Source organism: Panthera leo, chromosome B2 (genome assembly GCF_018350215.1).
Source record: "Panthera leo isolate Ple1 chromosome B2, P.leo_Ple1_pat1.1, whole genome shotgun sequence".
Lineage (NCBI taxonomy): Eukaryota > Metazoa > Chordata > Mammalia > Carnivora > Felidae > Panthera > Panthera leo.
In genome coordinates, this window is record NC_056683.1 from 106,379,375 (window position 1) to 106,406,664 (window position 27,290).

Consider the following 27,290-nt stretch of genomic DNA (forward strand, 5'->3'; position numbering starts at 1 on the left):
ACGTTAAAAAAAATTTTTTTTTAAAAATGGTTAGGATGAAAAAAAACGGTTATGATGGTAGATTTTATGTTCTATGATGCTATGTTATCTTTCTATGATGGTAGAAATTATGTATTTTAACAGAATTCTAACATTTTTTTAAAACCACAGAGATAACTCCACCATCCTACCCTTTATGCAAACCCACTAGAAAGGCAAAAATCTCACAGTGTGTTAATACAATAGCGATTTGACAACATCAGTAAAAGTAACCAACTCTTATAATACCTATAAATTTCACTAGAGAGAATTTAAGTTAAAAACACTCGCATGAGCAAAACAGTGTTTTATTCTCCACAACATTATTCATAGTAGCCCCAAACAAGAAACAACCCAAATTCTGACTAGTAGGGACAAGATGAATAAATTCTGCTATCTCCATAAAATGGGAAATCAATCAGCGGTAAAAGCAAAGGAAAAGGAGGTTGTCTTTGTAATGACATAGAAATAATCACTGAAATTGTTTTAACAGAAGTACAGTTGACCCGCATTACTTTAGTTTCAGGTGTGCAACATAGTGATTCGACAAGTCTATCTGTTACGCTGTGCTCATGACAAGTGTAGCTACCGTCTGTCACCATACAACACTATTACAAGACCACTGACTGCATACCCTGTTCTGTACCTTTTATCCCCCATGCCTTATCCATTCCATAACTGGAAGTCTGTAACTCCCACTCCCCTTCACCTGTTCTGCCCATTCCTCCAGGCAACCATCAGTTTGTTCTCTGTATTTCTGAGTTTTTCTCTGCTTTTTTAATCACTGCATTTTATATAATTTATGTAATATAAAGGAGAAAAGCAAGATGAATGGATAATGTATATATTTTGATACTTTTTGTGAAGATAGAGGAATAAAATACATTTATATCTGCTAGTGATACATATCAACTCTAGAAGGATACACTAGAAACTGGTAGCAGTAATTCCTGTGTGGGGTGTGAACCTGACATCTAGAAGGGGATGTGAACCTGACATCTAGAAGACAATTCTTGGGACATCTTTTACTATGTATGTAAACATGAACATGATTAATTAAAAAGCATCCTAATATTACAAGGTCAGCATATAATTAACACATACTTTATTAATAAACAACAACTACAAAATTCTCTACACCTTACCTGCAAACTAGCCACAAAAGAATCTTCACAGTTCACATAATGTCCTAACATGGCATGTTGTGCCCGTATTTCATTATCCCTTATCCTCTCGTGTAAGTGGCTAATTTGCTGCTTCTGCCTGCAAAACATAAATTGAGGAGACATTATAAAGAATATGCTTTTCTAAGAGACCATTTAAGAGTAGAACTTTATTCCAATAATTTAATGTAAGAGTTAAGAGTATTATCAATATTAACATTCATAATAGGGAAATTTAAAAAACCACCACACCATGGGTTATGCCGAATACAGAAAGGGTATTTATACTGTAGAGTATTTCTTGCGTTTTATAAAATACAGTATTTTGTAGACTATCCTTCTTAGTAATAACAAAGTCATGTTTTGCTTCCTTTCTTCTTGTTACCTAATATAATAAATGTTATGTCCTCAATTTAGAATGCCTTTACCTTAAAACCCATTATTTTCATCCATGCAAATTCTGTTTAACACTGACAGTTCTGAGAATCTCACTGTCAGAGATGAAAGGTATTTTCGCAAGTATCATCTAGCCTAACTGCTGTTCTAGGCCTGCATCTTCTCAGCAACATCCTAGGTTACACAGTCTACACATAACCATCTCCAATGATGGAGAACTCACCTGGTGACAGAGTTGCATCTTTGGAAAGCTCAGATGTTTCACTTTAATGGAACTTCATGTTGGAAACAGACACACTGAAGTTCAAATCTTTCCTCAGCAACTCATAGCTTACTTTAATCAAGTTATTTAACTTTTGTGAATATGTACCCTTATATACAGTTGATGCCTGAACAATGTGGGGGTTATGGGCACTGACCCTCCCTGCCCTGTCATGCAGTTAAAACCGGCATATAATATTTGACTCCCCAACAAGTTAACTACTGAAAGCCTGCTGTTGACTGGAAGCCCTACCAATAATGTAAACAGTTGACTAACACATATTTTGTATGCTCTATGTATTATATACTATATTCTTATAATAAAGCTAGAGAAAATGTTATTAAGAAAATCATAAGGAACAGAAAATACATTTATAGTACTGTATTTTCTGGAAAAAAAATGCATGTTATAAGTGGGCATATGTAGTTCAAACCTGTGTTGTTCAGGGTCAACTATATTTGAAAACGGTTATGTAGCTGGTATCCTGTTAAGAGCTTTATATGTATTTTTGACAATCTTCAAAAATCCTTTAATAACAAGTCTCATCATAAGGTTATGAGGAAGAAAGGCTTTTAAGAAAAAGTAAGCATACATGTGGGTAAACATATAGCTTGGTATTTTCCAAAATTACTCACAAAGTAACTTTTGGAGCAAGTTAGCTTATAAGTTTCAGACTGAATCAGAGAACTTATTCTACTCTGAGCCATTTAATTTTTTAAATACACTATCCTTAAAGAAAATTCAAATAGAAAACATAAAATAGTAAACAGATAGGGGCTCCTGAGTGGCTCAGTTGGTTAAGCATCCGACTTCAGCTCAGGTCATTATCTTGCTGTTCCTGGCTTTGAGCCCTGCCATCAGGCTCTGTGCTGACAACTCAGAGCCTGGAGCCTGCTTCGGATTCTGTGTTTCCCTCTCTGCCCCCCCCCGACCTGTCCCCCTAGCGCTCTCTCAAAAACAAATAAATGTTAAAAAAAAATAGTAAACAGATAAACTAGGAGAGTCACGACACTTGTCAAAGAATTTCAAGCTTTACCAAGAAAACTAAACTTCCTCTTCTGGCCAAGACAGAGTAATAGACACAAGCTGTGCCTTTCTGCCTGACACAATTACAAAATGGAACAAAATACGGGAAACAATGACTCTCAAGACACTGGGTATCAGTTAATTAGGAACAGTGACTTCTGAGGGATGGGCAACAAATGAGGTGAGCTCTATGACTGCCAGAGCCTACTGCTGCAGGCCCTACCCAACACAGGGAAAGAGGCCTCTCTCTGAACTGAAAAGACAAAGCTGGGATGCTGGAGAAACCAAGGCAATCAGAGCTCACAGTGCAGAGTCACCCTGAATATTTAGTTGAGTACTAATGAATAAACACATGAGGAGCTACTTAAAGTGCATATGTCGGGGAGGATGGCAGGTGGTGGTCCACCAAAAAGATAAGAATGAACAGTGCCTGAAGCTTACACGGGTCCTAGAAGTGTGCTTGCTTTCAAATGCCACAGTGGAAAACTTCATAATTCACAGGGCATCATTTAGCAGCACTTTTCAACAAAGGGCAATTCTGACTCCAGAACAAAGTTCAGGAATCCAAACACATGTGACATCCAAAAAATGTTAAAATCTGTAATGCCTAGCGCTTGATCAAAAATTACCAGGCATGCAAAGAAGCAGGATAATATAACTTATATTTTTATTTTTTAAGTGTATTGATTTATTTTGAGAGAGAGAGCAGGGGAGGGGCAGAAAGAGAGTGAGAGAGACAAAATCCCAAGCAGTCTCCACACTGTCAGCGCAGAGCCGGATGCAGGGCTCGAGCCCATGAACTGCAAGATCATGACCTGAGCATCAGTGAGCTGTGGGATTTCTTTAAGAGGAATGTATATATATGTATGTATGTATGTGTATATATATATATATATATGTGTGTATATATATATATATATATATATATATATATATATGTGTGTGTGTGTGTGTGTGTGTGTGTGTGTGTGTGTGTATAATTAGAATCTCTAAAGGGGGGTAGACACAGGAAAAATATTTGTAGAAAACTGGCCAAAATGTTTCCAGATTTAACGAGACCTGTACATCCACAAATCTAAGAATACCAGAGAACCTCAAGCACAAGTAACAAGAAGAAAACTAAACCAAGGAACATTTTAATCAAATGACTTAAAATCAGTGATAAAGATAAAATCTTAAAAGAAGGCTGTGAAAAAAAGATAAGTTCAATCACAAAGACAAAGGTAAAAAGGATAGATGTCTCATCTAAAATAATACAAACAAGAAGACAATAGTACTTTAAAGTATTACATTAAAGTATGAAAATTTAAAAGGTATCAATCTACAGAATTTTTTGCCCAAGGTAATTTTAAAGCAAAATAAAAACTACCAACCTAGAATTCATCAAAGACAGAGGTGAAAGAGACTTTTTTGAAAACTTAAAAAGCTCAAAGAATCCATCACAGCAGACTTCAACTATAAGAAATGATAAAGGAACATCTCCAAGTAAAGGAAACCAATACTAAATGAAAATCTGGGATCCACACAAAAGAAGAGCACTAAAAATGATAACTACATGGACAAATACATAATATACTGTTCTTATTATTTAGATATCTTTAAAAGACAACAGATGGCATAAAGCAAACAAACTGATAATGTCCTGTGGGGTTTATCATCTTTGTAGAAGTAAAATGTATGACAAAATATCTCACGGACTGGGAGAAGAAAAATGGAAGTATATTTTCATAAGATTCTTATGTTTATACATGAAGCAGTATATGGTAAAGTAATGCTTGAGGGTAGACTACTGCACTTTAAAGATGTATATTATAAACTCTATAGCAACCACTATAATAACTCAATAAAGAGTTATAGCTAATAAGCCAACAAAGGACATAAAGGGAATTATAAAAAAAAAATACTAATTTAAGAGAAAGAAAAGGGGAACCCAGAACAGATGGGACAATTAGAAAACAAACAGCCAAGACAGGAAATTTAAACTTAACTATATCAATAATTACAAAATGTAAATGGTCTAAATAACTCCAATTAAAAAGCAGACACTGTCCAAATGGATAAAGAGAAAGATTCAACTATATGCTATCTACAAAAAACAAAAACAAAAAAAGCCCCACTATTTTAAAATGTTTATTTATTTATTTTGAGAGAGAGAGAGCAGGCAAGTGGGAAAGGGGCAGAGAGAGAAAGATGGGGGGCGGCGAGAGGGAGGGAGGGAGGGAGGGAGGGAGAGAGAGAGAGGGAGGGAGGGAAGATGAATGAGAATGAATCCCAAGCAGGCTTCACTGTCAGCACAGAGCCCAACACTAGGGCTGGATCTCGTGAACCATGAAATCATGATCTGAGCTGAAATCAAAAGTCTGACACTTAACCAACTAAGCCACTCGGGCACCTCCCCCCTTTTTTCAATGGGAAAGGAAAACAAAACACGCTAAAGATACAATTTGGCAAATCTTATTTCTAAAACTATCTGGATCTAGAAGACTTATGATTGTCGATTATACTTTTTTTTAAGTGAAGTATAATTGATATATGACATATTAATTTCAAATATATAACAATGATTGAGTATAACACATTGATGTGTATATATTGTGAAATAACCACCTCAATATATCTTTTTTTAATTTTTTTTAATGTTTTGATTTATTTTTGACAGAGAGAGAGACAGAGCATGAGCGGGAGAGGGGCAGAGAGAGAGACACACACAGAATCCAAAGCAGGCTCCAGGCTCTGAACTGTCAGCACAGAGCCCGACACGGGACTCGAAACTCACAGACCACGAGATCATGACCTGAGCCGAAGTCGGATGCTCAACCGACTGAGCCACCCAGGCACCACCTCAATATATCTAGTTAACATCATCTGATTATATTCCTTGAACATTACTTATTTATGCAAGTTTTCCATTTCTTTTCAAGTCAATTTTGGTATTCCTTTAAAATTATTCATTTTCTTCTGTGTGTTCAGATTTGCTGATGTAAGTTTATAATACTGACTTGAAATCCATAATTTTTTATTACTAATATTTTGAATCTTTCTTTTTCCCTGATTAGTAGAACTAAGAGATTTATCCGTTTGATTAATTTCTGCTCTTACTTTTATTATTTCCTTTGTTCTCTTTTATGTTTACTCTTCTTTTACTGGTCTTCTTAAGTTAAACATTTAATTAATTCTCTTTCCTCCCTTTTCTCTACTTTCCTTAATAAAAGAAAAAGACATGAGAAATGGTGATAATTGTCTAACATAGATATTTTGCAGTCCTAGTAAAAATATAAAGAGAAATCAATAGAGTATTTGAAAAGAAAAGACGAAGAATTTTCCAAAACTGATGAAAAATATTAACCTGGAATCAGAAGTACTTTAATCTCCAAAAATACCAAATAGGCACATTGTAGCAAAACAGCTGAGAACAAATAGAAAAAATGATTACATCCAAAAAATAACAAAATTCAATATGGCAGCAGGAAGACTTGTGGATGACAAGAGAAACCAGAGAGCAATGGAATCTCTTCAGAGTGCTGAAAGAAAATAACTGCCAATCAAGGCATTACATATCAACCAAAATATCTTTCAAAAACAAAGGTAATATTCATAATAGACAAGAGATGAAAACACCCTAAATGTCCATCAATGGATAAATAAAGAAAAATGTCATATACATACAATGTCTAAAAAGCAGAAGAAATTCTGTCATATGCTACAACACGGATGAACCTTGAGGATGTCATACTAGGTGCAATAAGCAGTCATAAAGGGACAAATACTGCATCATTCCACTTATAGGAGGATTTGACTGGGTTCAGGACATGCTAACCCAAAATATGGCACCTTGGTATACTGAATGTTTTAAGTCAAAGGAGTTTGAGGAAATAACAAAAGCAAGGTCACTCTGACCTCCTCCCCACCGTTGCCCTTCTTCCCTAAACAGGTCACAAAACACTCAAGTGGGAGGTGCCCCCCCCCCCCCCAAACCCAGAGGAAAGGTACATCCCTATCTCTCAAGACTAAAGGACCCAAGGAAGAATCCTACCAAAAATGCCTTGCTTAATTTCTCCCAGTTTACTACACAATTACCTCATACTTCTTAATCTATCATATTCCTCCATGACTATCCATTCTTCAACAAGCTTAGCATAAAATAGGTCAGTTACTATGGGTCTTCACTTCCTTATAAAGGCTCTTATGTCACATAAAACTTGTATTAAATAAATTTGTATGCTTTTCCACTGTTCATCTGTTTTGTCAGTTTAATTTCAAGATCCAGTCAGGGAGCCCTAAAGGGTCAAGAAAAACTTTTTCCTCCCCTACATTATCAAAAAAATGTGGTCAAACTTATGGAAGCAGAAAAGTATAATGATGGTTTCCATGGGCTGGGGTGAGGAGGACCTGAGGAGTTGTTGCTGAATGGGTACAGAGTTTCAGGCATGCAAACTGAAAAAGTTCTAGAACTCTACTGTAAAAAATTATGCATAAGCTAAAACTGTACTGCATACTTAAAGATGTGTTAAAATGACAGATTTCATGTTATGTGATTTTTTTTTCTTCACAGTTAAAAAAAAAAAAGTGAGGGGCACCTGGGTGGCTCAGTCAGTTAAGCGTCTGACTTCGGCTCAGGTCATGATCTCACGGTTTGTGAGTTCGAGCCCTGTTGTCGGGCTCTGTGGTGACAGCTGGGAGCCTGGAGCCTGTTCCAGATTCTGTGTCTCCCTCTCTCTGCCCCTCCCCTGCTCTTGCTCTCTCTCTCTCTAAGAATAAATAAACATTAAAAAAAAAAAAAAAAAGTGAGAGCTGGTACCCAGTGAGTCCCAGACCTTCCTTTTGCCAAGAATTGACTGAAACAGACAGTAAGGTCCTGACCAGAGTAGGGACTATTACAACAGAACAAAAAAGGAATCAGGTAGAATACTTAATAAATATGGCCTTTAAATCAGAAAATATATTTAAAAAATTTAGGTCAAAATTGTGAAATCAAGGAGCTGCTACAACAACTATGTGACTAAAAGAAATATTGCACCTACCTAGAAATGCAGTGATCCTGTCCCTGATCCAGGGAACAAATAAGAATATGCACAAATTCAGTCTCTAGTTGAGAAAATACAAAAAAGCAAAAGTATGTATCTGTTACCTTTGAGAAGGTTCCTTTTCTTTTCTAATTAAATTTGGTTTCTGAAAATAGTTTCCCTTGTGAGTTTTAAAATCCTTAATGGCTGGGGCGCCTGGGTGGCTCAGTCGGTTAAGCGTCCGACTTCAGCTCAGGTCATGATCTTGCGGTTTGTGAGTTCGAGCCCCCTGTTGGGCTCTGTGCTGACAGCTCAGAGCCTGGAGCCTGCTTTGGATTTTGTGTCTCCCTCTCTATCTGCCCCTCCCCTACTCACACTCTGTCTCTCTCTCTCAAAAATAAACATTAAAAAAATTTTTTGTTTAAATCCTTAATGGCTTCTGAAGCCATTATGGATACTACCACCAAATGAATTATGCGCAATATACCATCTTAAATAATTTAACAGAAATGGTTATCAAAGAGACACCCCTCATGCATTACCAAAATAAAAGGAGAGGGGGGAACTGAAATAAAGGGACAGGTAGCAAAAGATCTAGGATGGAATGAGAAAGACTGATGAGAGTTTTTTTTTTTTTTAAGTTTTATTTATTTATTTTGAGAAAGAGAGAGAGAGAGGAGCAGAAAGAAAAGGAAAAAGAGAATCCCAAGGAGGCTCCATGGTCAGCACGGAGCCCAATATGAAACTTGATCTCACGACTACAAGAATGATCATGACCTGAGCTGAAATCAAGAGCTAGACACTTAACCGACTGAGCCACCCAGGCACCCTGAGATTTTATTCTTTTGATTTTCCATGCATTTCCTTTCTCCCAATCTGTTTCAAAAGAGGGCACATAAAAGGAAAAACCTACAACCATGTATAAATGTATCCTCTATTTCACTAGTTCACATTTTTCAAACTACCTCTAGTACTGTAAACAAGGGATAAAATAGTTTTTGAAGAACCTGTCTCCTCACCCTTGGCTTCCAAAATCAGCTTTCACACATTTTGGGACAATATGAAATATGACCCTGGGCTTTAGTTTCGAAATATACTTCTAAATATACTTTGTTAGTATTTTTTAATTTGAAAAAAAAGAGGATGGATTGTATTAATTTTTCTTGGGCTAGTCAGAATTTTCAATTTCTCCAAAGGTGGGCCTGCCAAACAAAGCTAAGTGTATAGCTTGAAAATACTCCCAAGGTATATTAAAAGGGTTCTTACATATGTATCTGCAAATCTTAAGATTTTACAAATAATAGAGAATCAATAATAAAGAGTTATAAAGAAACAGCCTTTGTTCCTGGGAAGGAGACTCTAAATCTTTGGAGTGTTTATTATTAATGAGCCCCCCGGAAAACTCTCATATTTATGAGAACGAGGTGACTCACAGACTCTAGATAGCAGCTTTAGGATGGGGAGGGACTATTCACCAGAAAGCCAACCATGTTACTGGAGGTCTGTGACTCTGAGCCAATCTAACCGCCAGGGAGAGGAGGAGCCTGGTGACTGAGTTCAATCACGCAGCCAATGATTTAATCAATTGTGCCTACACAATGAAACTCCAATAAAAATTCTGGGAACTCACCAGATTTGTAGCCAGTTGGTTAGAAGTGTGGATATTCTGGTGATGCCACCTTCAGACTGGCATCTGAAGATAGACAGTCTTGTTGGGGACTGTGTGCCCTTAAAGCTGTGGAGTCTGATGCTAACTTAGGGTATTTAGTGTCAAAACTGAATTGCAGTACAGAAGGTGGGACTGAACTACAATATGACTCTTGGAACAACAAAAGTTTGAAAGGTGCAGATCCACTGATAGCAGATTTTTTTCAACAAATAACATATAATACCATTAAATGTATTTCTTCTTCCTTATGATTTTCTTAATAACATTTTCTTTTCTCTAGTTTAAGACTACAGTATGTTATACATACAATATATGTGTTGATTGACTATGTTATCAGGAAGGCTTCAGGTCAACAGTAGGCTATTAGCACTTCGGTTTGGGGGAAGTAAACAGTTATACATGGATTTTCAACTGTGCAGAAGGATCAGAGTCCCTAACCACCATGCTGTTCAAGGTCAAATGTAAATTTAGAAATTGATTCTATAATACTATATGCCTAGGTATAAACAACCAAAATATCTTAGCTAGAAATGAACTATTAAAACTATCTAAATGTTTAAAGCAGTTGATAAAAGTAATCAAATCTTGGGGCGCCTGGGTGGCTCCAGTCAGTTGAGCGACGGACTTCGGCTCAGGTCATAATCTCACGGTTTGTGAGTTCGAGGCCCGCATCAGGCTCTATGCTGACAGTTCAGAGCCTGGAGCCTGCTTCGGATTCTGTGTCTCCTTTTCTCTCTGCCTCTCCCCCACTCATGCTGTGTCTCTCTGTCTCAGAAATAAACATTAAAAAAAAAAAAATTAAAAAAAAATGTAACCAAACCTCCCTTCAACACCTGTGATGAAAAATAACTATTCTTGCATTATGGAGTCCCTCTCAAAGTAAAAGACATGTACTACAAATTGCCATCAATAAAATCTCACATGTTAACTGATCAAATACATAAGGATGGAGTTCCAATAATTTTTAATAACCATAGTATATACATCTAGGCCTTGCTTTAAGATTCTGATCATAAACCTTAGCATGTAAAGCAATTAAAAGGATGCTGTGATTTCAATAAAATAAGTATCCACACTACACCAAAGAATGCACTACTGATTTTTAAAAGCTTACTAATACAATTATGTGATTTTACTTCCACACACAATTAAATAGCAAATACACATATTGCAAACTATAAGTAACGATAAAATGAGAATTCCCCTCTACCCTGCCAGTGTCATTTACTTATAGCATTAACTCACTGTGTCATTGCAGAAGGTTTAAGGGTGGCCTCTCTGGATCAGTCTCAAGTACAATGACTTATCCCTAAATTTTATCTGATCAATCCAGTAGCAAAAGGTGAGCAGTTATAAGAACTACTAGTATCAGTAACAGCACAGGCTAACCAGCAACCTTAACCTCTTTTCCATTAAAATGAAGTTATTTCCCCTTAATGAATGTTTGGTGAGTACCTATTATGAGTAATAAAATGTACAAGAAACAGTCTCTTCTGTGAGGGGGCTGGAGTCTACTGAGGAGAAACAAGCCCAGAAACAAAACTATTATTTGCAAATCATGTGTATGTGGCTACTATTTGCTGATGGTACCCATGCATCTGGCAGTATTAAGATTTTTAAATACATTCACTCACTGAAGCCTCATGCTCTAAAACTCGGTATAAGAAGGGAGCTGCATAGGTAAATGCGACTAGATAAAGAAATGCGAAATTGAGCAGCTTGCATTATTTTAGATTATTTCCTTAGTACCTTTCTACAGGATACAAACTTGGGAAATATATATTTTTTTAATAGATTATGTTGATAATTATACGCATTTCCTACTATCATAGACTGTTTGTGCCCCACCCCAACAAAAAATTTATATATTAAATCCCAAAGCCCAATGTGATGGTATAAGGAGATTAGGGGCCTGTGGGAGATGATTAGGTCATGAGGGCAGAGTCCTCATGAATAGAATTAGTGCCTTTATAAGAGAGGCCCCAAGGAACTCCCTCACCTCTTTTACCATGCGAGGTTGCAGGAAGAAGACAGCCATCTACGAAACAGAAAGAAGACCCTCACTAGACAATGAATCTTCTACTGGTGCCTTCAACTTGGACTTCTTCGTCTCCAGAACAAGGAGAAATAAGTTTCTGTTGTTTGTAAGCCACCCAGTCTATGATATTTTATTAAAGCAGCCCAAATGAACTAAGATACCTATTAACTTATTTATACCCAGTGGAACAGTAATTACAATGGTGTTTAAAAAATAATAAAAGTCAGTCAAGCGTCCGGAAGATGGCGGCGTAGGAGGACGCGGGGCTCACAGCGCGTCCTGCCGATCACTTAGATTCCACCTACACCTGCCTAAAGAACCCAGAAAACCGCCAGAGGATTAGCAGAACGGAGGCTCCGGAGCCAAGCGCAGACTAGAGGCCCACGGAAGAGGGTAGGAAGGGCGGCGAGGCGGTGCGCGCTCCACGGACTGGCGGGAGGGAGCCGGGGCGGAGGGGCGGCTCGCCGGCCAAGCAGAGCCCCCGAGTCTGGCTGGCAAAAGCGGAGGGGCCGGACAGACTGTGTTCCGACAGCAAGCGCGACTTAGCGTCTGGGAGGTCATAAGTTAACAGCTCTGCTCGGAAAGCGGGAAGGCTGGAGGACAAAGGGAGGGAGAGCTGCTGAGCCCCCGGACGGCAGAGCTCAGCTTGGCGGGGAACAAAGGCGCCAGCGCCATCTCCCCCGCCCATCCCCCAGCCAAAATACCAAAGGGAACCAGTTCCTGCCAGGGAACTTGCTCGCTCCGCGCAAACACCCAACTCTGTGCTTCTGCGGAGCCAAACCTCCGGCAGTGGATCTGACTCCCTCCCGCTACCACAGGGCTCCTCCTGAAGCGGATCACCTAAGGAGAAGTGAGCTAAGCCTGCCCCTCCAGCCCCCGTGCACCTTGCCTACCCACCCCAGCTAATACGCCAGATCCCCAGCAACACAAGCCTGGCAGTGTGCAAGTAGCCCAGACGGGACACGCCACCCCACAGTGAATCCCGCCCCTAGGAGAGGGGAAGAGAAGGCACACACCAGTCTGACTGTGGCCCCAGCAGTGGGCTGGGGGCAGACATCGGGTCGGACTGCGGCCCCGCCCACTAACTCCAGTTATACACCACAGCACAGGGGAAGTGCCCTGCAGGTCCTCACCACGCCAGGGACTCTCCAAAATGACCAAACGGAAGAATTCCCCTCAGAAGAATCTCCAGGAAATAACAACAGCTAATGAACTGATCAAAAAGGATTTAAATAATATAACAGAAAGTGAATTTAGAATAATAGTCATAAAATTAATCGCTGGGCTTGAAAACAGTATACAGGACAGCAGAGAATCTCTTGCCACAAAGATCGAGGGACTAAGGAACAGTCACGAGGAGTTGAAAAACGCTTTAAACGAATTGCAAAACAAAATGGAATCCACGATGGCTCGGCTTGAAGAGGCAGAGGAGAGAATAGGTGAACTAGAAGATAAAGTTATGGAAAAAGAGGAAGCTGAGAGAAAGAGAGATAAAAAAATCCAGGAGTATGAGGGGAAAATTAGAGAACTAAGTGATACACTAAAAAAAAATAATATACGCATAATTGGGATCCCAGAGGAGGAAGAGAGAGGGAAGGGTGCTGAAGGGGTACTTGAACAAATTATAGCTGAGAACTTCCCTGAACTGGGGAAGGAAAAAGGCATTGAAATCCAAGAGGCACAGAGAACTCCCTTCAGACGTAACTTGAATCGATCTTCTGCACGACATATCATAGTGAAACTGGCAAAATACAAGGATAAAGAGAAAATTCTGAAAGCAGCAAGGGATAAACGTGCCCTCACATATAAAGGGAGACCTATAAGACTCGTGACTGATCTCTCCTTTGAAACTTGGCAGGCCAGAAAGGCTTGGCACGATATCTACAGTGTGCTAAACAGAAAAAATATGCAGCCGAGAATCCTTTATCCAGCAAGTCTGTCATTTAGAATAGAAGGAGAGATAAAGGTCTTCCCAAACAAACAAAAACTGAAGGAATTTGTCACCACGAAACCAGCCCTACAAGAGATCCTAAGGGGGATCCTGTGAGACAAAGTACCAGAGACATCACTACAAGCATAAAACATACAGACATCACAATGACTCTAAACCCATATCTTTCTATAATAACACTGAATGTAAATGGATTAAATGCGCCAACTAAAAGACATAGGGTATCAGAATGGATAAAAAAACAAGACCCATCTATTTGCTGTCTACAAGAGACTCATTTTAGATCTGAGGACACCTTTAGATTGAGAGTGAGGGGATGGAGAACTATTTATCATGCTCCTGGAAGCCAAAAGAAAGCTGGAGTAGCCATACTTATATCAGACAAACTAGACTTTAAATTAAAGGCTGTAACAAGAGATGAAGAAGGGCATTATATAATAATCACAGGGTCTATCCACCAGGAAGAGCTAACTATTATAAATGTCTATGCGCCAAATACCCGAGCCCCCAGATATATAAAACAATTACTCATAAACATAAGCAACCTTATTGATAAGAATGTGGTCATTGCAGGGGACTTTAACACCCCACTTACAGAAATGGATAGATCATCTAGGCACACAGTCAATAAAGAAACAAGGGCCCTGAATGATACATTGGATCAGATGGACTTGACAGATATATTTAGAACTCTGCATCCCAAAGCAACAGAATATACTTTCTTCTCGAGTGCACATGGAACATTCTCCAAGATAGATCATATACTGGGTCACAAAACAGCCCTTCATAAGTTTACAAGAATTGAAATTATACCATGCATACTTTCAGACCACAATGCTATGAAGCTTGAAATCAACCACAGGAAAAAGTCTGGAAAACCTCCAAAAGCATGGAGATTAAAGAACACCCTACTAACGAATGAGTGGGTCAACCAGGCAATTAGAGAAGAAATTAAAACATATATGGAAACAAACGAAAATGAAAATACAACAATCCAAACGCTTTGGGATGCAGCGAAGGCAGTCCTGAGAGGAAAATACATTGCAATCCAGGCCTATCTCAAGAAACAAGAAAAATCCCAAATACAAAATCTAACAGCACACCTAAAGGAAATAGAAGCAGAACAGCAAAGGCAGCCTAAACCCAGCAGAAGAAGAGAAATCATAAAGATCAGAGCAGAAATAAACAATATAGAATCTAAAAAAACTGTAGAGCAGATCAACGAAACCAAGAGTTGGTTTTTTGAAAAAATAAACAAAATTGACAAACCTCTAGCCAGGCTTCTCAAAAAGAAAAGGGAGATGACCCAAATAGATAAAATCATGAATGAAAATGGAATGATTACAACCAATCCCTCAGAGATACAAACAATTATCAGGGAATACTATGAAAAATTATATGCCAGCAAATTGGACAACCTGGAAGAAATGGACAAATTTCTAAATACCCACACTCCTCCAAAACTCAATCAGGAGGAAATAGAAAGCTTAAACAAACCCATAACCAGCGAAGAAATTGAATCGGTTATCAAAAATCTCCCAACAAATAAGAGTCCAGGACCAGATGGCTTCCCAGGGGAGTTCTACCAGACATTTAAAGCAGAGATAATACCTATCCTTCTCAAGCTATTCCAAGAAATAGAAAGGGAAGGAAAACTTCCAGACTCATTCTATGAAGCCAGTATTACTTTGATTCCTAAACCAGACAGAGACCCAGTAAAAAAAGAGAACTACAGGCCAATATCCCTGATGAATATGGATGCAAAAATTCTTAATAAGATACTAGCAAATCGAATTCAACAGCATATAAAAAGAATTATTCACCATGATCAAGTGGGATTCATTCCTGGGATGCAGGGCTGGTTCAACATTCGCAAATCGATCAACGTGATACATCACATTAACAAAAAAAAAGAGAAGAACCATATGATCCTGTCAATCGATGCAGAAAAGGCCTTTGACAAAATCCAGCACCCTTTCTTAATAAAAACCCTTGAGAAAGTCGGGATAGAAGGAACATACTTAAAGATCATAAAGGCCATTTATGAAAAGCCCACAGCTAACATCATCCTCAACGGGGAAAAACTGAGAGCTTTTTCCCTGAGATCAGGAACACGACAGGGATGCCCACTGTCACCGCTGCTGTTTAATATAGTGCTGGAAGTTCTAGCATCAGCAATCAGACAACAAAAGGAAATCAAAGGCATCCAAATTGGCAAAGATGAAGTCAAGCTTTCGCTTTTTGCAGATGACATGATATTATACATGGAAAATCCGATAGACTCCACCAAAAGTCTGCTAGAACTGATACATGAATTCAGCAAAGTTGCAGGATACAAAATCAATGTGCAGAAATCAGTTGCATTCTTATACACTAACAATGAAGCAACAGAAAGACAAATGAAGAAACTGATCCCATTCACAATTGCACCAAGAAGCATAAAATACCTAGGAATAAATCTAACCAAAGATGTAAAAGATCTGTATGCTGAAAACTATAGAAAGCTTATGCAGGTAATTGAAGAAGATATAAAGAAATGGAAAGACATTCCCTGCTCATGGATTGGAAGAATAAATATTGTCAAAATGTCAATAGTACCCAAAGCTATCTACACATTCAATGCAATCCCAATCAAAATTGCACCAGCATTCTTCTCGAAACTAGAACAAGCAATCCTAAAATTCATATGGAACCACAAAAGACCCCGAATAGCCAAAGTAATTTTGAAGAAGAAGACCAAAGCAGGAGGCATCACAATCCCAGACTTTAGCCTCTACTACAAAGCTGTCATCATCAAGACAGCATGGTATTGGCATAAAAACAGACACATAGACCAATGGAATAGAATAGAAACCCCAGAACTAGACCCACAAACGTATGGCCAACTCATCTTTGACAAAGCAGGAAAGAACATCCAATGGAAAAAAGACAGTCTCTTTAACAAATGGTGCTGGGAGAACTGGACAGCAACATGCAGAAGGTTGAAACTGGACCACTTTCTCACACCATTCACAAAAATAAACTCAAAATGGATAAAGGACCTGAATGTGAGACAGGAAACCATCAAAACCTTAGAGGAGAAAGCAGGAAAAGACCTCTCTGACCTCAGCCGTAGCAATCTCTTACTCGGCACATCCCCAAAGGCAAGGGAATTAAAAGCAAAAGTGAATTACTGGGACCTTATGAAGATAAAAAGCTTCTGCACAGCAAAGGAAACAACCAACAAAACTAAAAGGCAACCAACGGAATGGGAAAAGATATTTGCAAATGACACATCGGACAAAGGGCTAGTATCCAAAATCTATAAAGAGCTCATCAAACTCCACACCCGAAAAACAAATAACCCAGTGAAGAAATGGGCAGAAAACATGAATAGACACTTCTCTAAAGAAGACATCCGGATGGCCAACAGGCACATGAAAAGATGTTCAACGTCGCTCCTTATCAGGGAAATACAAATCAAAACCACACTCAGATACCACCTCACGCCAGTCAGAGTGGCCAAAATGAAGAAATCAGGAGACTATAGATGCTGGAGAGGATGTGGAGAAACAGGAACCCTCTTGCACTGTTGGTGGGAATGCAAATTGGTGCAGCCGCTCTGGAAAGCAGTGTGGAGGTTCCTCAGAAAATTAAAAATAGACCTACCCTATGACCCAGCAATAGCACTGCTAGGAATTTATCCAAGGGATACAGGAGTACTGATGCATAGGGGCACCTGTACCCCAATGTTTATAGCAGCACTCTCAACAATAGCCAAATTATGGAAAGAGCCTAAATGTCCATCAACTGATGAATGGATAAAGAAACTGTGGTTTATATACACAATGGAATACTACGTGGCAATGAGAAAAAATGAAATATGGCCTTTTGTAGCAACATGGATGGAACTGGAGAGTGTGATGCTAAGTGAAATAAGCCATACAGAGAAAGACAGATACCATATGGTTTCACTCTTATGTGGATCCTGAGAAACATAACAGAAACCCATGGGGGAGGGGAAGGAAAAAAAAAAAAAAAAAAAAAAAAAAAAAAAAAAAAAAAAAAAAAGAGGTTAGAGTGGGAGAGAGCCAAAGCATTAGAGACTGTTAAAAAACTGAGAACAAACTGAGGGTTGATGGGGGGTGGGAGGGAGGACAGGGTGGGAGGGAGGACAGGGTGGGTGATGGGTATTGAGGAGGGCACCTTTTGGGATGAGCACTGGGTGTTGTATGGAAACCAATTTGACAGTAAATTTCATATATTAAAAAAAAAATAAAATAAAATAAAATAAAAAAATAAAAATAAAAATAAAAAAAAAAAACAAAAAAAACAAAAAAAAAAAAAAAACAAAAATGCTCAAAAGTCAAAAAAAAAAAAAAAAAAATAATAAAAGTCAATAGATTCTGATTGTTTTGAGGGAGAGTACACCCATATTAATAAAATTCTGAATTTCAGTCTGCTTAAAAAATATTAATTTCAAGTATGTACAGTGAATTAAATTTCTTTTTTTTTTTTTTTAATTTTTTTTTAACATTTATTTTTGAGAGAGAGAGAGAGACAGAGCATGAACGGGGGAGGGGCAGAGAGAGGGAGACACAGAATCCGAAACAGGCTCCAGGCTCTGAGCCATCGGCCCGACATGGGGCTCGAACTCACGGACCGTGAGATTGTGACCTGAGCTGAAGTCAGACGATTAACCGACTGAGCCACCCAGGCGCCCTGAATTAAATTTCTAAGTGTACAAAATATATGTCCATCAGGGTCTATAATTACCCACTTATAAAATTCACTTGTACTAAAAATATCTAATACTTTTATACAGCCTTTTCATAAACTCAATCAAAACTATCTTCTAGAATCTTCATTCATTTATCAAATATGCAAGTGATGTCAGATGGGCAAGGCCTCCAGAGGGAGGGTGTCAGGCCCATGGCCAAGAGGGTTCTTAGCTTTGTGTAGGAAAGAATTTAAGAGCTAGCCATTTAGAGAAAGGGGCAAAGATTTATTAAGTGTAGAAACAAGAAAGCTGCTACTTCACAGACAACGTAGTGGTCTCTCCTCCCAGGTGAGGCAGATGGCTCCTCTTTGTCTCTAACAAAGGGTTTTATAAGTTTGTTTTAAAATTAGCTAACCATACAGAAAGGAGCGTACTCTTTAACTTTGGGTTTTTCATTCACATTGGGCAGTTTGGTTTTTCCATTGTTTTACAGTTTTGGAATTACCCACAGGGAACAATTTTAAGAATGTCCAACCTATGTGGCTTTTACCGCCGGAGGGAGTGGGGTCTTGTGGTTTTCTATGAGTCAGATCTTGTGACTCTTTTTTATGACTTGCTGACCTTCAGGTTAAGAGTCAGCCTAAAATCAAAATGGCTTTACTCTGGTCAACTTGTCTCTCAAGTCTTTCTCCCCTCCTGCCTCACAAGTATCAAACATTAAGCATATACTAAGTGCCAGGATCTGTTCAAGATGTTGGGAACATAGTAGAGAAAAAAAATTCAGATATCCGTGCTCTAGTTACCCTCCAGTAGATACTGCTTAATAATGGTAAATTCCTAAGTAAAATCTTTTGCAACTTCAGCTATTAAATATACTTATCTTTTTAATATCTTTTAAGTTTTATTTATCTATTTTGGGGAAGAGAGAGTGTGTGTGAGCACACAGGTGGGGGAGGGGCAGAGAGAGAGGGAGAGAGAATCCCAAACAGGCTCTGTGCTGACAGCGCACACCCCGATGTGGGGCTTGAGCCCACAACTGTGAGATGATGACCTGAACCAAAATCAAGAGTCAGACACAACCGATCAAGCCACCTAGGCGCCCCTAAGTATATTGAAAGATTTGAACTGGGATTTAATTTTAAGGCTAAAATGTCTACTACTTTATCTCAAATAAGCACATGAAAATAAGTAGTAACTAGCATTAAGAAAAAAATGTCCCCTCAATTTCCCCATTACTACACACACAGGTTTAACTAACCCTAAAGTATACATAACTTATGTAGAACTAACATACATCAAGGATAATATAATTAAAAATTAATGTTCATTGCTCAAAATAATCAGGAGACTGTCTATTAAGTACAAAAACTTTTTTTCAGAGCTTTGGTACTCAAAAATGCAACATTTCTGAACTGTCCCCCCAAATTTCCAAAATTCTTATCTGTAAGTCATTTAATTTTAAACATTCATGATTTTCATAGTTTCTCTGCCTTCATATCTAACACACACTAGTTAAAAGTATTAGCACTTTAAAGTAGCTTTCCAATTTGATAGTTTCCAAGTATAAAACACAGAGATACAGCCTGTAGCTCTGAAAGTTCATTAGCATTGCAGCTAACTTTCTACATATAAAAAAAAGACAGTGGAGTTTCCAAATGAGTTACTCTAACATAAATGAAAGGATGGTAGAAAACAGAAGGAACACACCAACCCTCAGTTCTGATAGGGGTTCTTTAAGGGGGTGGGATGAGGGAGGGACAGAAATGAGACAGTGTATTTGTAAGATTGTATTTCTTAAACTCTAAGTAGTAGATACCATTTGTTTTAGTAATCTACATTTCTGTGTGCCTGAAATATTTAGTAAATAAGAAAACAGACTCACCGATCAATTACAATTTCTTTCTGCCTTAGCAGTCCTTCTTTTATTTTCAGCACTGATTCCCACTTACTGAAATCCTGATAGCCAGAAGGTGAATAACTTTGACGAGAGGATCCGGTCAAAACCTGCACAAATATATTTATACTATTAGTACACTAGAAGTGTTTAAAAGAAATATTTATGTGTCATCTAATATTTTCCCAACGATTTTTATTAAAAAATGAGAAAACTCAACCGTTGTTTTTTTAAGACTGTCTGAAATCACACTTGCAAATACAACGTAACTTGAAGAATTTCAAGAAAGTTCTGTAAAAGTACAAGTCTAATGAAGTAGTGACAATACAATATTTAATCTGCCTTATTACAACACTATATACAAGATTTTATTCTCATCTTGTAGAAGCTTTCTGTAAGTGAGATATTAATCACTCACTGCCTAGGAAGAAGTACAATGAAACAACGTACCATGGTTAGACTAGACAAACATTACTGGGAAGGTTTCTACAAGGAAATAAAAACAGTATCTGTAGTATGCTGACTTCAAATTGTCATCCATCACATCACATTTAATTACATTAAAATTTCAAAAGCAAAAATATTTTCACAAAATAGTAAACATATTTAAAGAAAATATGACTTAAGCACATATGATTTGGGTGATTACTGGTCTCCAGTGTAAAGTACACAATTTAGAAAAAATCTGCTTAGAATTGAAGAGAAATTTCAAAGATTTAAAACAAATCAATACTGATAAAAGCCAATATGACAAATACCCTCAAATTTCTGAAACAAACAAAAAGAAAACCCTAGTAAGTATGACTTAGTATAGTCAGAGATTGATTGCATCTCCTCAAAAAGATATGTTGAAGTCCTAATCCCCAAGAACCTCAAAAGGTAACCTAATTTGGAAACAGGGTCTTTACAGTAATCAAGTTAAGATGAAGTCCCCGGGGGGAGGGGGGACGCCTGGGTAGCTCAGTCAGTAAGTGTCCAACTTTGGCTCAGGTCATGATCTCACGGCTCGTGGGTTCAAGCCCCATGTCAGGCTCTGTGCTGACAGCTCAGAGCCTGGAGCCTGCTTTGGATTCTGTGTCTGCCCCTCCCCTGCTCACACTCTGTCTCTCTCTCAAAAATAAACAAACATTAAAAAAAATTTTTTTTTAAAAGATTAAGTCACTGGGGTGAGCCCTAATCCAATACGATTAGGATTGGGGAATCCAGTATGATTCCCCAAACTGTGTAATGGGGAAATCTGAACACAAATTCTATGCAAAGAGATACAGAAAGAACACCATTTGAAGATGAAAGCAGAGATTGTAGTGATGCATCTAAACGTCAGCAACATAAAAGACTGCCAGCAAGCCACTAGAACTCAGCCTGGAACAGATTCTTCTTCACAGCCCACAGAAGGAACCAACTCAGCCAACACCTTGATTTTGGACTTGTAAATTTCAGAACTGTGAGACAATAAATTTGTTGTGGACGCTACCCAGTTGTGTCCTTTGTGCAGCTCTAGGACACTAATACAATTGATAAATCAAGTAGGAACATAAATTCCTTGGCAGGATAAATAATCCTATAGAAACACTCCAAAGCAACTTTAGAAGAATTCAAACATTCAGTGATATTTTTATCCTTTGTTTTCCAAAGATGCTAGTGGCAAGACCTATTTCTGAATAAACCACTAATTGTGTGACATCAACTAGTCCTATATTAACCCGTTCAATTAAGATGGTTTTCAAGTATACCAGGATAGGATGTTTCAGGCAGAAGACAGAACAAGATGAACAGACTAGGAAGGACAGAAACCAGGAGACAACAGGGAACATAACTTTGTCAGATGAGCAGATATTTGGAGTGTAAGTGACACATAACAATATATAGCCAGGTTAGTCAGAGATCCTTCTCTGAATTTCATTCTTTCCTTTGCCTAACATACAACCCAGACTGATAATCAGCCATATGCCCTAGTAAAGATACATTAGTTGCTACAGTACTGAAGTGTTTTTACCGTGGTTGGTAACTAGCTGTTGTCCAAACCCCCAAAGGTCCTCTCCACTATCCAGGCCCTCCTCAGAACTCTCCATCATCCAACAAATGAAGAGTTACTTCTTGACATTAAAAGGGGCCTTCAATATGCTCCATCCATAAACGGCATCCTTTCTGATTGGTTGGTTCCCTGAAGTAGTCAACCCTCCAAAAATTTTCCATCTCAGAACTACCTACCAGCTTGTATTTAGTTGGCAGAACTGAAATTCAAACAGGGGCACCCCAACAAAAGAGCATGTGCTCTTAAGGAAATTGTTACACTGCTTCTACTATGGCCTAAATAAGGTATTCACAAAATATCCTATCATCACAAGAGCTGAAAACATTTTTGATAGTAACTGCTCTTAGGAGCTAAAAGAGAATTCCGCACCATAAACAATATTGCTGAAATTATGAGAAAGTCTCTACTTATTGCAACTCCATATTACTTAATGACTACCAATTTAGTGGGTTAAGTCACTTGATTAAATTTATTTTGTCAAATTATAGCTCAAACAGGAATTCATTAAAACTAGTAAAAGCTAATAAGCAAAATAAAAAACCATCTCAACAATTCCAAAACTCAATGTAAGATTTGGAAATTATCAAATTAATGATTTGGTAAGCCATTTGTGCTATAATACTAAACATTTCATTTATTTGATGACTAAAAATGAATATACACTTTACATATATATTGAGTTATATATTAATATCCTGATGCCAGTAGACAGATATTTTAAATAATGGTTTTTGTATATTGTTATCATACCTAACAAAAAAAAATCTCAGGTATAGTTTCTTCTTCCAAAGACTTAAGAAAGGTTCCTCCATTTCTGATTACCACATGTCAGGAATGACTGATACTATAATACTGAAGCTATGTTTACCTTCTATATCTTGTTCCTATTTCAATAAGACAAATGCCCACAGCTCAAAAAAAGTAAAAAAAAAAAAAAAAAAAAAGTAAAAACAACAACAACAACAACACAAAAGCCCAGGCAAGAGATGATGAACTACTCTACTCTTGATATGTCTTCTGCTAAAGAATTTCCCTATGGCTGACAACTTCCCAATGAGAAGGCTTTTCTTGTTTTGAAACACTTCTTGGTATAAGAAAGAGAGTAAAGAGAATGAAAAAGTAGGTTTGCAAGAGAAAAGCAAATAACAATAGTTTTGAAGAGAAAAGCAAATAATGATACTGCCTGGCTTACAGCACCTGAATCACTGGCAGAATGGACTGCTAAAGCACTTACCAAATACTTCCATGAATATACACAAAACAACATGAAAATTTATTCTTCTGATTTGTAGCTCCCTTGATCTAAACTCTTTGGAAAACAAATCAAAATTGAGCTATGAAACTGAGCAAACAGAAATAAAGGAAAAAAAGAACAGCTTCCCTTATAACAAAGATGCATTAACATTTAAAAATTGCTAAAAGAGTAAATATTAAAAGTTTCATAATGGAGTGCCTGGCTAGCTCCGCCGGTCAAGTGTCCCACTCTTGATTTTGGCTCAGGTCACGATCTCATGATTCATTAGATCAAGTCCCGTGTCAGGCTCTACGCTAACAGCGTGGAGTTTGCTTGGGATTCTCTCCCTCTCTCTCTTCCCCTCCTGCGTTCACTCTGTCTCTCAAAATAAATTTGGTACAAAATAATCCTATGCTAACTTCTGTCAGATTCTCTTTTAGCCTTGCCAAGACTGAAGTCTGAACTGCTTCAAGTTATTTTCATCAGTTGTATGGTGACAGATGGTAACTGGACATAATGGTGACCATTTCATAGCATATACAAATATCAAATCATTATGTTATACACCTGAAACTAATATAATGTTAAATGTCAATTATACCTCATTTTTTAAAAAATGTAACAAAGAATTACCAAATCAGCAGCATGATAGTCTTCCTTACTGAACCTTAACTCTAACTCATAAAAGATTAAAAAGAAGAACAAAATCTGACACACAACTAAATGTTATAGGTAAACTTAAAAGCAATTTTTAAATTTCATTAGTTGTTCCTTTTCTTTAATAGTAAAGCATTGTTTATATTCTATGCAAAATCATAAAGGTACAGGGGTGCCTGGGGGGCTCGATCAGTTAAGTGTCTGATTCTTGATTTTGGCTCAGGTCATGAGATCAAGCCCCAGTTTTAAATATTTGTAGTCTCATATATATACTACACATATACAATATGAGCCCCGTGTCAGGACAAGCTCATGCTTGTGCTCTCTCTCAATATAAATGAATGAATGAGTGAATGAATGAATGAATGAAATGAAATGAAATAAATTTTTAAAAAATCATAAAGGTACAATGGCTGCCTTGCTAGTTGAGACTTCACAATATGATTTTTTTACAAAATCTTTTAAAACTCTACTTCAGGTCGAATTTTATAACTTTGTTTAATATGGTTTTATTATATAATGATATGACCTTGTTATAAAAGCCTTAGATGAAAAAAGTCTCCATAATTGTCATTTTTAATGATAGGCATATATAAACAAAATATTTTATGACATAGGAAAATTACATGAAATTTAAAAATCAGGGCTCATAATTAAAGTTTTATTGGAACATAGCCATGTTCATTCTTTTATATATTATCTATGGCTGCTTTCCCCATCAAAGTTGGGTAGTTGCAAAAGAGACTGCATCTCTCTCTCTCTCTCTCATATATATGCAAAGAATACTTTAAACTGTATTTAACAGTTTTTACTGTTAAATAGTTAAATACATTAAACTACTGTTTAATAGTTAAACAGTAAATACATTAAACTACTGTTAAATAGTTAAAACAGTTAAAATACTGTTTTTACTGTATTTAAAGTATATACAGCATATCAATAAATCTAAAATTTTACATGAAATTGCAAACTTTTTGAGAAAATAACAATTACCAAAAGTGAGTCTACTACTTATTACATCAGGTAGTAATTTTATAGGTAGTTTCTACCTAAATGTTAAGAAAAGATAAAACAGTGCAAGAGAAAAATTTTTGAGAAACAGTAAGGGAAGGCTTGAAGAATAATAATAAAGCATGTTATAAACTAAGAAGATTTAAAATACACTTCGCAGCAAATGCAGAAATTCACATTAAAACAGTACCACCATTTTAAAAACACACTTCTAAATAATACATAGGTTGACTGAATGAAATTGAAAATATATCAGAATTTGTGAGATGTAGCTAACACAGGACCAAGAAAAGAATTTATAGCACTAAATCATTAAATTAGAGAAATGGTCTCAACTCAGTGATCTAAACTCCCATCTTCAGAAACTACAAAATATACGCCAAAGAAACCAGATGGAAGAAAACAAGGGTAAGAACAGAAATCCACTAGGTTTTTTTGTTTTTTGTGTTTTTTTTAACATTCATTTTTGAGAGACGGAGCGTGAATGAGGGAGGGGCAGAGAGAGATGGAGACCCAGAATCTAAAGCAGGCTCCAGGCTCTGAGCTGTCAGCACAGAGTCAAACTCATGAACTGCAAGATCATGACCTGAGCTGAAACAGACACTTAACTGATTGAATTACCCAGAAGCCCAGAAATCCACTAGGTTTAAAACATGAAAACAAATACACAAAAGTCAATGGGGCCAAAAAAATGCAAATTCTTTCAATAAAATTGACAAAACTGGCTAGACTGAAAAAGAAAAAAGGGAGAAGATGCAAATGACCAATATTAGGAATGAAACAAAAGATATCACTACAGATCCGGCAGATATGAAGAAAAAAAAAACAAAACGGGAATTATTAGGAGGAACTCTACACACACAAATTGAACCACCAGTGAAACGGGCAAACTTCTCAAAGAGTACAAACTATCAAAATGCATCCAGTATGAACTGGATCATTGAATAGCTCTGAAACTATAAGAGTAATTGAATGTAGAGATTAAAAACAACAACAAAACTCCTGAAAAAAGAAATCTCTAGGCAAACAGTTTCATTGTAGAATTCCACTGAACATTTAAAGAATTAACACCAATCTTCCACAAACTCAGAAGAGTGAACATTTCCCCACACATTTTATGAGATCGGCAATATTACTCTGATATCAAAGCCAGAGAAAACAGGAAAAAGAAAACTACAGATCATCATCCCTCATAAACATAAATATAAAAATTCTTAACAAAATCAATTAAAATAGACATATGGATAATATGACCTAGGTTTACCACAGGAATGCAACTTACCACATTAATAGAATAATTTTTAAAACCTACTAAAATAACTTTACCAAGGTTGCACAATTCAAGAGCAACATAAAAATAATCATAATTCTATGTGTCGCATATAAACAATTACAAATTTAATTTTTTTAATATAATTTATATCCATGAGATAAAAACTTTAACAATACACATGGCAAGATCTGTACATTGAAAACTATAAAATATCACTAAAACATTATGAAAAACTATTTTTTAAAAAGGAGAGATGTACTTCACTATTAAGATATCATTTGTCTCTACACTGATATATAGATTAATCACAAACCAAATTAAAATCCAAGCAGATGTTTTAGAAGTCGACAAGCTGATTCTAAAATTTCTGTGTCCGTGAGTTCGAGCCCCGCGTCAGGCTCTGGGCTGATGGCTCGGAGCCTGGAGCCTGTTTCCAATTCTGTGTCTCCCTCTCTCTCTGCCCCTCCCCCGTTCATGCTCTGTCTCTCTCTGTCCCAAAAATAAATAAAAAAAAAAAAAAACGTTGAAAAAAAAAAATAAAATTTCTGTGGAAATTTAAGAAAGTTAAGAGCTTACAATATTTGATTTCAAGACTTATTATTATAAAGCTGCAATATTCATGAGGGTGTGGTATTAACATAAAGATAGATGAATGGAACAGAATAAAGATCTACAACAGACCTACCCATAATGGTCAACTGATCTTTTTTCCTTTTGTTTAAATTTTTGAGATAATTATAGATACACATACAGTTATAAGAAATAATGCAGTGAGCTCCCATGTATACTTACCCAGCTTCTCTAATGGTAATGTTTTGCAAAACTCTATCACCACCAGAATATTGACACAGCCAAGATGCAAAACATTTCCATCACCACAAAAGAATTCTTCTCATTGGCCTTCACCCCCCCCCACCCATTTTTATACAGATTTAACCTACACAATGTTAAATAACATTAA

At 37.1% G+C, this 27,290-nt stretch overlaps 1 protein-coding gene across 3 annotated transcripts in view; it reads right to left on the reverse strand.

Annotated features, from left to right (window-relative positions):
• The window catches only part of CEP85L (centrosomal protein 85 like), a 215,605-nt gene that overhangs the window by 59,300 nt on the left and 129,015 nt on the right, over window positions 1–27,290 (reverse strand). For all 3 annotated transcript variants that reach the window (XM_042939703.1, XM_042939702.1, XM_042939701.1), the window contains exons 4-5: window positions 20,108–20,229; window positions 1,164–1,281 (exon numbers count right to left, since the gene is read on the reverse strand). In XM_042939703.1, the coding sequence (XP_042795637.1) occupies window positions 1,164–1,281; window positions 20,108–20,229 (240 nt within the window). The remainder of the gene's footprint in view (window positions 1–1,163; window positions 1,282–20,107; window positions 20,230–27,290) is intronic.